Source organism: Carassius auratus, chromosome 8 (genome assembly GCF_003368295.1).
Source record: "Carassius auratus strain Wakin chromosome 8, ASM336829v1, whole genome shotgun sequence".
Lineage (NCBI taxonomy): Eukaryota > Metazoa > Chordata > Actinopteri > Cypriniformes > Cyprinidae > Carassius > Carassius auratus.
The window spans coordinates 2,111,758-2,123,854 of NC_039250.1; the positions used below are offsets into that span (position 1 = coordinate 2,111,758).

The 12,097-nt window shown below is 34.3% G+C and overlaps 1 protein-coding gene across 5 annotated transcripts in view; it reads right to left on the bottom strand.

Annotated features, from left to right (window-relative positions):
- Positions 1-12,097, bottom strand: part of LOC113106947 (eIF-2-alpha kinase activator GCN1) — a 50,863-nt gene that overhangs the window by 16,764 nt on the left and 22,002 nt on the right. For all 5 annotated transcript variants that reach the window (XR_003292602.1, XR_003292603.1, XM_026269014.1 and 2 more), the window contains exons 31-44: positions 11,455-11,525; positions 10,493-10,658; positions 9,377-9,571; positions 8,350-8,596; positions 6,675-6,796; positions 4,933-5,047; positions 4,051-4,230; positions 3,745-3,965; positions 2,753-2,821; positions 2,538-2,676; positions 2,209-2,405; positions 732-874; positions 532-649; positions 175-390 (exon numbers count right to left, since the gene is read on the bottom strand). Coding sequence is in view for 3 of the 5 variants with exons in the window: in XM_026269014.1 (XP_026124799.1) it covers positions 175-390; positions 532-649; positions 732-874; positions 2,209-2,405; positions 2,538-2,676; positions 2,753-2,821; positions 3,745-3,965; positions 4,051-4,230; positions 4,933-5,047; positions 6,675-6,796; positions 8,350-8,596; positions 9,377-9,571; positions 10,493-10,658; positions 11,455-11,525 (2,199 nt within the window). In the remaining 2 variants the exon portion in view is untranslated. The remainder of the gene's footprint in view (positions 1-174; positions 391-531; positions 650-731; positions 875-2,208; positions 2,406-2,537; positions 2,677-2,752; positions 2,822-3,744; positions 3,966-4,050; positions 4,231-4,932; positions 5,048-6,674; positions 6,797-8,349; positions 8,597-9,376; positions 9,572-10,492; positions 10,659-11,454; positions 11,526-12,097) is intronic.

Sequence of the window (12,097 nt, forward strand, 5' to 3'; positions counted from 1 at the left end):
GAAGCATGGACTGATCCATCATAAAACATCATTTTCTATTACTAGTTATTACAAACATTGAATTATAGATGCTTAGTATGATGCTAAATACACACATTTAGTTAACATGGAAACAAATGCATCTTTTGCTGGCCATGAAATCAAAAGGGACTTCAGTTTGTCGTTGGATTGTACCGTTCTCTTGTCTGGGCAGGTGGAGGCCAGGAAGCCCAGCAGCAGCGTGAAGAGGGTGGGCAGGATTTCTCGTAGCGTTCGAGGCGTGTTCGACACCACGATCTTCCACACGTGAAGAGACGCCTGTCTGACCACCAGCTGTATGTCTGAGCGGCCCATGTAGAGCCCAGAAAGCACACGGTTGCGTCTCTCTGCGCCCAGCGCTCCAATAATGGCCTGGGGAAATATATTGCAAACATTTACACACAAAGTTTCTTGGGACACAACAGGAAGTAAGGGATATATTTTGGTCTTGTAATGAAAGCACGGCCATCAGACGCTGTCCTGTGGTCTGTTCCAGAGGCTCATTACGGTTACCTTAGTCGACTGGGCCGTGCCAAAATTGTCATCCTCTGATGCAGTCTCTGTTGTCATCTTTCCCGATACCCCGGAGATATGGAACAGCAGGTCGCCTAGCAACTGCACCGAGCTAAATCTAAGAGAACACAAACACTCAGCATCAGCATCCATCACTATGGCAGCCGTCTTCTGAAGTGATGGGGGCGGATGTTTGGTACCTGATCCTCCAGAGGTCGTCAAACAGGCCCTGCTCCAGCTCTGGCAGCAGCAGAGCGATGGCAGTCTCGGCGTACATACTGATGATGCGCTGGCCGGCCCGCAGGGCTGTGTCTCGCACGTACTCATTCTCATCTGCCAGAGCCTGAACAAACACACAATCACCCACCAAACAGTTTATCTATGCTTAAGAGACAACTAGATGACGAAAATATTCCTTTATAAATAGAATAAACAACCAACAAAAGACAGAAACAGATCAACAAGTCAACAACATAAAGCATATTAATTTGCTGGTATCCATTATTTTCCACTGTATTTTTTCCCCCTACTATGGAAGTCAATGGCTACCAGCAACTGTTTGGTTACCGACACGCTTTAAAATATCTTCTTTCATGTTGAACATGTTGAATCGGAGTCAGGGCTGTCGGGACATGTGAGAACTCTAATTGGATGTTCAGTTTAGCAAACGAGTCAGTTAGAGTTACAAATGACCTGCTCTTATCATCTGATCGTAGTTGTATCTCTGTTTTAGTGCTACTGGATCTTAGTGCTGCATTTGATAGTATTGACCACAACATTCTTTTAAATAGACTAGAAAACGTTGTTGGCATTAGAGGAAGTGCATTAGCATGGTTCAAATCATACCTATCTGACCGCCATCAGTTCGTAGCAGTGAATGAAGAGGTATCATATGGATCACAAGTGCAGTATGGAGTACCTCAAGGCTCAGTACTAGGGCCGTTACTTTTAATGCTTTACATGTTATCCTTCAGGAGATCTCATCATGAAACATGGTGTTAGCTTTCACTGTTATGCTGTTGATACTCGGCTCTATATTTCTTCATGGCCCCGCGAAACATACCAATTAGAAAAATGAACAGAATACATAGTTGAAATAAAAAACTGGATGACGAGTAATTTCTTACTGCTAAATTCTGAAAAAAAAAAACCCAGAGGTTTTAAATAAATATATATATAATTTTCACGTTTTTTTTTGTTGAGAAACATAGATTGATCCATATCCAGAATTTATTTTTTTGGAAAATGAATAAATTCTCTTAAATAAAGATCTCTCTTAAAAACATTTCAATAATTAGATTTTTTGTATTAAGAAAATAAATGCTTAATATTTCCCAAGCAAATATTAGTAACTAAATATTAGTTCCTTAAAAAAAGAGATAAAATTAAACTCAATATTTAATTTCTTAAATATTAAGTAAATATTTCCTTACTACATAAAAAATGTATCTTTTTTTAACAGTTTGTTAAACTTCGACTCATTCTTATTAGTAATAAAAATTCATAATAAGAATTTATTAAGAAAAATCTTATTTTCCTGAATATTAAGAAAGTAAACCGCTACTTAATATTAAAATAAACATTTAATAATACATTTTTAACAATTCAAGAGTTTACATAAAGCTTACAAAACTCAAAACGATGTGAAATTAAAAGTATTCAATCGTGCCGTCTCACCTTGAGGATGCAGGGAATGATGGGACCCACATATGGGGTGAATTTGTCACCGAAGGTCAGAGGGAGGTAGATGAACATCATGATGTATCCGTCTCTGACATGAGAGGCGATGTCCACCTTACTGGCCGTCTGAACCACGTCTGGCATCAGTTTATCCAGCTTCTCCACACCTAACGCTGCCATAACTTCAGCCAAACCTGAAAGACGAAGATAAAGAGGTATGGAGAACACCATGAAAGTCAAAAGACAAAAACACACAGGTGCAGGTGTAATATACGTGTGCTGTGGCTCTCTGCTGCCCTCTAATGGTGGAGTGATGGTTCTCTCACCTTGAGCCGCACCGGATCGATCCACAGAGCTCTGTTCAGACGCCAGTGTCTCCATGAGCCACGGCAGCAGATCGTCGAAACTGGACTCTCCCATTCCCTTCACCATAGCACCCAGAGCCTTAGCCGACACGGTCCGCACCTGATCGACAGACACCGATAACACCACATCCACATATAACACAGTTAATGCCAGCAGGCTTCAAAAGCGCTCATACCTCGGGCACGGGGTCCAACAGAGACGCTTTGAGTCCTGGAATCACGCTGGGCAGATACGGAGACAGATCCTGCAAGCAAATACAACACATACAGAGATATTAATGCCAAGAGACACTCAAGGCAATGAGTTACAGTGATTTACCACGGTTAAGAGGTGATATTATCTAAAAGTATGGTGTCAATAAGGCCTAGTGGCTTGTTTTTTCTTTTTTATGAAAGCATTTTATTCTAATGATACATTTTCTGTTTGTTTGCATTGACTTTTTGGCTCTACACACCAGAAGGAACAAGCACAACATTTGGACCACAACAATTTCTTCATATATTGATACAAATAATATTTTACATAATCTGAATGAACAATTATTTCATCTAATGAATCCAACTGTACATGAATGCTTAAGCCACATTATCTGATAAACAACATCCAAACAACTAAATTAATTGCTGAATAAGTAATAAACCTGAGAAAAATAAAATTTTACTAGTACTAGAATTTCTATAACACTACTGCTTTAATTTTTTTGTTTTTGTTTTAGAAACAAGCTAATTTTCAGCATTTCTACTCCAGATCCTTCAGAAATCATTCTAATCTGTCGATCTGCCACTCAATAAATACTTCTGATTATTAACATTGTTGAAAACAATGTTTTTTTTCTGGATTCTTTGATTAATGGAAAGTTCAAAACAACAGAATTAACTGAAATGGAATTGATTTGATCAAATTAATGCATCCTTGCTAAAAAAAAAAAAAGTATTACTTTCTTAAAAAATAAAATAAAAATAAAGAAGTTGTTTTTATTGGCTTATACAAACCAAAAAAAAAAAACCTGAAACAGTCGTTTTCTGAAAATCTAGTTTAGTATAAAATTTCCTGACACCAGTTTTGGTGGAGGATTTAAACCTGTTAAAGCGCACACATTAGTGACTTCAACACAATATTTAGGATATGAAACAGGACAGCTGTGTTCACATCAGTGTGATTTCCCACCTTCTGGTCAGTGAGCGAGTACATGTTTCCGATGATCTGCGCAGCCATCTTGCGTGTGTCGGTGGAACGGTCCTGAAACGCTCTCTGGACGATGGGCATGATCAGAGCCAGAGACGGAGCGTCGATGAAGTGCACAAACTTGGTGTCCAGCAGCGTTTGCAGACAGTGATGTGTCTTATGAGACGGGTCGGTCAAAGCGTCCAGCAGGATGGGGGAGATCGCTGTCAAATCCACAATATCAGTTCAGTGATTATGTATGGATCGAACCTTAAAAGCTTTCGTTAAAGCCCAAATAATATTTCATACCCAGGATCTCAGGGTTGCGGATGACGGAGCCGATCTGTCGGAGCGCTTGCTGACCGGCCTTCTGCACCTTCACGTGAGAGTCGGTCAAAACCTCCGTCAGTTTGGGAACGATGTTCGGCAGACACGAGGACAACTGTTTAGGAGCACAGTACGCCATCGCACCCAACAACTCCACCGAGCCTACAGACACAGCCAAGAGAGCATTACAAGTAATACATTTCCATGTGAAGTACTCATAATGATTAATAATAAATAATAATAATTATAATCTTACAATGAAAAAGCATTATAAAAAATGTCCTGCATTTCCTTATAAGATACAATACAAAATAATACTAATAACAAAAATTATACTTTTAACAATTAAAAATAATACTACCAATAAAATAATACAATTAAAATAATACAATTATGATGTGAAAGTGATAACGATTAATAAAAAAAAGATCATAAAATTAAAAACTATACTTGGAATAATAAAAAAATAGATAAAAATAAATTATGTAACATAATATGTAAAAAAAAAAAAAAGAAGTTAAAAAAACAGTATAAAATAATAATAAAATAAGCAATGCTATGCATTTTTATGTGACGTTATGACATGAATTATTAAATAATAGCAATAATATTAATAATTACATAATAATTACAAAAAACTATCAACATAAAATAAAATATACTATAAAAAAAGTAACAAATAATTACTACTAATAATAATCAAATAAAAAAATAAAAAAATATATAACATTTAAATAAAATATATTATATTTAAAAACACTAATTAAAAAAAAACATTAAAATATAAAATAATAATTAAATGTCTCGAGTAGACAAATGCCTGAAAACTACAATGCCAAAAATATTCTGCATCAGGAATCAGACCTGCTTTGGTTCTCCAGGACTCCTCCTCCAGAGCCACCAGCAGAGACGGCAGAACCAGCTTCACACCGTGAGCGCTCAGGTTCCTCATCACAGCCTTAGCACAGTCATCCGCCGCCTGACACACAGCAAACCAGCACGACATCAACAGACATACATTCATTTGCAACCTCAGTCTAACCAGATGAGACATAACACCGCCTGAGAGAGAAGTTTGCAGGACTTACTGAAAGCAAAAAAAATAGGGATGCACTGATGTATCCTCAATTTACAACCATCGGCACATCGGCTATATAAGGAGGAAGGCTGATATAACAAACCGATGGTTTATTAATTTACTGCGTGAAGGCACTGAGTTGTATAATGACAATCCAAGAGCTGCTGTCTGCACTTTAATACTAATCAAATAACAAAAGATTGCACACTATTCTTGACTAAACAACTTTTATAACTTCTTTTAAAGTGTAGCGGACCTAGTCTGAATGATGGCCAAAACTTTACTGATGTTCATTGTTTATTGCATCCTTTTCCACTCCCCCAAAAAACACCATAAGAGCTAAACGAAACAGCATGAGAAGTGCACATTAAACTCTCTCTCTCAGTTGCATTATCATCAACAAAGTTAATTACACAAACAAAACATTTATTAAAACGAACAGTAAACCAAAAAAAACAAAATTATTTTTTTATATATATATAAATATATATGCGCTTTCATTAACCATATAGCTCCGTAGACTAGAAAACCTGTCAAAATAAGAGTCCCTAAAGGAGATCTCATTTATATTTTAACTTAAAAAATATATATATTAAAATGCATACAGAAACAAATCGGAAAGTTAATTATAATCTTCTGAATATTAAACCACAAGTCTGTTACAATAAAGGTTGATTAATATGCATTTAATTGATATGCATATAATTTATTTTACATTTGTTTACTTTATTTCTGTACCTGAAAACTGTTAACCCTACCTTAAAAGCACTGTTTATTTAATATGTACCTTTGTTTTGTTGTATTTATGTAGGCCTGCTGAATGTTAAATTATTTGATGACGCACTAATAAAACTGCGAGTATAAATGAATGCAGGCATTTTTTTGAACTTTAAAACCATACGATCTATTTTGATGCAAAAATTTCAAATAAGAGGGGAAGTGACAAATATCGGTATCGACCAATAAATGTTTGTTAAAATCTGTATCGGCCCCCCAAAAAAATAATATCGGTGCATCCCTAAAAAATAAATAAAAAACCTTGCCACAAATTTGATAATGCTTAATGTATGTAATGCAGGATTTGGGACCAATAAGATTTCACTCAATTTCAAATTCAGCATGAGACAATTAAATACAGTGGCTGTTAAGGTTTATATGAAATGACCATCTGGTTATGATGTACCGTATTTTTCGGACTATAAGTCGCACCTGAATATAAGTCGCATCAGTCCAAAAATACGTCATGAAGAGGAAAAAAACATTCACATTTATTTAGAACCAAGAACCAATAGAAAACATTACCATCTCCAGCCACAAGAGGGCGCTCTATGTTTTCAGTGTAGACTGCAGGAGCCCTGAGCAGCATAGAGCGCTCTCTGGCGGCTGGAGACGGTAATGTTTTCTCTTGGTTCATGTCAAATTAATTTTGATAAATAAGTCGCAGGACCAGACAAACTATGAAAAAAAGAGTGACTTACAGTCCGGAAAATACGGTAAGTAAAAAAGTATAAAACAGAAGAGACTGTACCTCTCTGACGTACTGGTTTCCGTCACCAAAACAGAGCAGCAGGTGAGGAAGGACATGGACCACGTATGGCTCAAACAGCTTCCCCAGCATGTTACACAACATCTCAAACGCAAACAGAGCACCTGTCACAGAACACCACAAACTTATTTCTACATTCAACCCTCACTTCTCACTGTTTACTTAATTTGATCATTTTCTTTCTTTTCTCTGCATTTATATTTATTTGCCATTAATTGATAGACAAATATCGGTAACGCTTTAGAATAGGTAACGCTTATTAGTTGCTTATTAGCATGCATATTACTAGAATATTAGCCATGTATTAGTGCTAATTGAGAACCTATTAATGCCTTATTCTACTTGACGTTATTCTACATCCCTAATATCACCCAAAACCTAAACCTAAGAAATTAAGAATTTGAGAGAAATGTCACAGTTAATAGTTAACAAGTGTTACCCAAATATCCAACAGAAAAGACAGAGTTATCTGGAAACAAGCAGGGAACAGGAGCAGTACACAAGCTGGACTCGAACCTAGGGACGTAACGATTAACCGCGAGCACGTTGAAAAACGATTCAAATATGAGACGATACAAATCTTTTGAGATGTTAAAATCGTGATTCATTAAGGGGTAGGAGTCTATGTGAATGTATGTCTGAGGGGAACTTACTGTCTTTAGAAAAGTTTTGATGGTATTTTTTTATTTTATTTATCTTGCATCTGCATAATGCATATTAAAGTTTATAAGTGCAGAGCTGCTTTGTTTACAGCGGAAACCAAGGAAACGCTTAAAGCTCCATCTGCTGGCAGAGAGTGAATCTGCATCCCATTCAGCTCGTCTGCTGTTTTTTTTTTTTTTTTTTGCTTCACATTTCGAAATTATTCAATCTATTTTAGATTAAAACTGCTCATGTTGCATCTATGCAGCATCTTTATTTGGATCATGTTTAAAATGCTGTGATTGCCAGCCTCTAATTTTAAAGAGCACAGACAACTTATTTTGTTTATATGAAGAGATTTCTTTTATTGGTGTTATTTTTTTTTATTTAAATTTCAATTCAGTTTTGTGACTTACATTAACTTTGCATTTAACTTTTATTAAAAGCGACTTACATATGAGGACAATAGAAGCAACCAAAACAATAAAAGAGGAATAATAGCTGCGATATTAGTTTATTATTATAGTGTTATATTTCAATTTCACAAAGAAACATGCAGCATTTTGTCCAAGCCATAATAAAATTATACATTTAATTGATCATTTGTCTTAAATCTCATTAAAAAAAAAAAAAAAATGAATCAAAACGTAAACGAGTGAATAATTTCATCCATACTTGAACCTGATTCACCCATATGAGCACCACAAGTTATTGTTCTATTTCATTTATAATCATTTGTTTGATTTGACTTTAATTTAATTTAAGTGTAGTGTTTTAATTTATATCATCATACATTTGTTTATTCGTAATAAACTAAACTTTTTAGTAACTGAGTTTAATTGTCTAGCTGGTCATTTATGAGGAGAATAAATTTTTTTCATATTATTAGATAATTACATACATTCTATAAATGTATTATGAAATATTAAATATTTTATTTTTAAACATTATTTGTCATGCCAACAAAACCCACTAAACTTTTAATTGAATGCAATGGTTTTCCCAAAAGCTTCACCTTCTCTGCGTCTGGAGTTCTTCTTGTCCTGGATGGCGTCGGTCAGCGTGGTCATGATGTCCTGCTGTTTGAGAGACAGGATCCCCAGACCTTTGACCAGCCCGGCCAGTCCGTACGCCGCTCCCTTCCTCTCGGCGTATTTGTCGCTCTCCAGCAGCAGCTGCAGGAGCTTCTTCACCATCCCACCGGCGTCCTCCTTTATAGCAGGAACCAGAGGAGAAAGACAACTGGCCACCGACTCCTGAACCTGAGGACGACAGAGACAGAGACACAAGCACGTTAATAGACCATCTGAGATGAATGCAATGCTTTTACTGATGATGAAAACTAAAACTTTTATCAAAATAAAATATTTTACAAAAATGAAAAGTAAAAAAAAAATATAAAAATGCATATTAAATAAGTTTTTTTCTATTTAGCTCCCAAGCATATTTGTGACCTTGGACCAACAAACCATTCATAAGGGCAATTTTTTTTTAAATTGAGATTTATCTATCATCTGAAAGCTGGATAAATAAGCTTTACATTGATGTATTGTTTGCTAGGACAAGACCATTTTTGGCTGAAATACAACTATTTATAAAATCAGACGGTGCAAAAAATAAGAAGATAAGAAAATAGCCTTTAAAGTTGTCCAAATGAAGTTCTTAGCAATGCATATTTCTAGTAAAAAATTATGTTTTGATATATTTATGGTAGGAAATTAACAAAATATCTTCATGGAACATGATCATTACATAATATCCTAATGATTTTTGGCATAAAAAAAAAATCTGTAATTTTGACCCATGCCATGTATTTTTGGCTTTTGCTTCAAATATACCCCAGAGACTTAAAACTTCTTTTGTGCTCACATTTGTGTTCACACGGCCAAGAAATCCGCTAAATGAATGCTCTCACAAAACTGAATTGAAAGCAAAAATGATACATTTATATACATACATACACACACTAATTAAAAAACCAATATCATATTAACACTGGATGAATGTGAACTCCAACTTAAGAAAGAAAAAGAGGTGCAGACCTGCTGTGATGGAGTGGAGAGGGCCGTGATCAGCTTGGCCACGATGGGTTTGACTTTAGGGTCACTCTTGTCCAGATGTTTGGCCAGAGAGCCCATGAGGATGACCACGCTCTGCCGCACAGAGTCATAGCTGGCGTCCTGCGGCGCGCTCTTCAGAAACTCCTCAAACACGGGCAGCAGAGAGTTCACGTTATCCTGAGAGACAAACACAGAGTCAGAGAGTGAGCGCTGCTTCAGGAGAACCAGTCTGGATCTGTCTCATGACAGTAGCATTTATATTTCTCATCATCATTTTATTATTTCAGATTTTAAGATAGCTTTAATTGGTTTCAGTTTTTGTTTTTTATTTGTAATTTTGTTGCCGCTACATGCTTTTGCTTTATTTTACTGTTACTATAAAGACTTCATTTCTTGTACTTTTAGATTTTTTTTTTTTCAGGCAGTAATTTTAATGCTTCAATTTAAACTTTCAAAATTCAGTTTCTAATTTTCATTAAGTTCAATTTTTTCACCTATTTTATTATTAATTTCATTTTATGTAGATGCATATTCATCTAAAGTGTTTAAATGATTAAAATGTACATTATATTATGTACATTATGCATATATATATCCATTGCATTTTTATTTTATTTACAAAAATGCATATTCACTTTAGAAATGTTTAGAATAATAACATTATTTAGAAAAGTTAGAATAATGCATTTTAATGTACTGTTATTTTTCCACAATGCATATTAACTTTAGAAATGTCAATTATATTAGCTGGTGAAACAAAAGCAAATTTGTTAGTGCTTTTTTTAAATATTACTATTAAGGTTTAATTTCTTTTTATTTGAGTTTTAGTTCAGTTTTTGTTTTTCAGTGAGTAATTTGGTAACACTTTATTTTAAGGTGTCCTTGTTGCACATTACAAGCAAATAACACTAAGTCAAACCCTAATCTCAACCATGTTGGAAGTACATGACATTAATATTAATCAGTAATTAAATGTATAATTACACTGTAACAAGTATAACTTAAAATATACTGTAACCAGTAATTTTACAGTTTTTAAGTTTTTGATCTAATAATTAGTTTTAAGATTTATTTGGATGTTTTTGATGGTTTGAGTACCTTGCCGTGTGTGTTGAGGGCGGACAGCGCTGCGTCCAGCATGCAGCGTCGCACCTCTGCGTGTCTGTCGTTCAGAGCGTCCGGCACAAAGAACAGGAAGAGGGGCGTCACCTGACTCTCATCCAGGAACTCAGCCAGTTTGTTGAGCGCCAGAGCAATGCCACACCTGCAGACAGGAAACGCATCACTCAAAGCCCTTCCCATGGAGGAATCTGATTGATTCTCATGACCAGCTAGACAAAAGCTTTTGGTTAAATGTTGTAAGGATGAAATTTAAAATTAATAGCCAACTGAAACAAAATAAACAAAAAAGTAATCATGTAAAAAAAAAAAAAAAAAAAAAAATTACAATAACTATATATAATATGTTGACATTGCCACTAATGTTATCAAAAGACATCATAAATAAATAAAAAATGTAAAAAAAAAAAAAAAAAGTTGACCAAAGATATAACAAATGAAGGAAGGAAAACTAAAACTAAAGATAAAGACTAAGATTAAACGTAAATGCCAAAAAAAAAGACAATCTTTTTTTTATAACTCTGCCATTGTCCAAAGACAACATAAATAAAAGAAAGATAATAAAAAAGACTACAACCAAACTGAAATCAAAAATCTATGAATATTAGAGACATTTTCTAAGTAACTATATTTTTATAGCAACTCTAACATGGTCACATATGCTATATATATATATATATATATATATATATATATATATATATATATATATATATATATATATCATAAATTAATGAATAAATAAATAAATGAAAACTAATAATTAAAACTAAAACTGAAATCAAAAACAGAAAACAAAAAATGAGAAGCTTTATTAATAGCTATCTTTTATTAACAGAAACTTACACAGATGTTGTCCAAAGATATCATGAATGAATGAAAAAAATAGAGATACTCTCCAACTATGACTGCTGTAATAACTCATGAAATCCTTCTCTCACCTGGCCTCCCATTGGTCAGGAGGAGATTCAGAAATGACGCGTCCCAGAGTGTCCAGAACCGGAGGAGGTCTCTGAACACAAACATCACTGAGTGTTAGATCGAAGCTGTCCCATTCACTCACACAAACCACAACCACTCGGCTTCACAAGACGGCCATTAAACTCCAAATAGTAGGGCAATGAATTAATAATGACCGTCTGAGTGATTTAAGACAGTGATATGGCCCTATGAAATCAGTTTTATTTTTTTCCAAATTCCGTTTTAGTTTTTCTAGACTTTTTTTAAATGGTTTAATTAAATTGTATTAATCAAAAAGCATGTCTAATTTATTAAAATCATGAAACTTATACATTTTCACATCAATTTATTAAAAGTTTAACAAAAATTACATGTTAAGGGCCCTATGAAATGTTTTATTTCTTATTCATATGTTTTATTTTGTTTTACCTAATTCTGTTTTTTAGAATATCTAATTATTTAAATGCATAAAAAAACGTAATTTATAGATTTTTTTTCTTACAGTAAACTTTATGAATTTTTTTTTTTCTTTCTCAGAAATCCTGTTGAATTTTTAACATTTTCTAGTCATCAAATGAAGGCATAAAACATTAATTTAATTTATCTTAAAATTACTGAAAATTA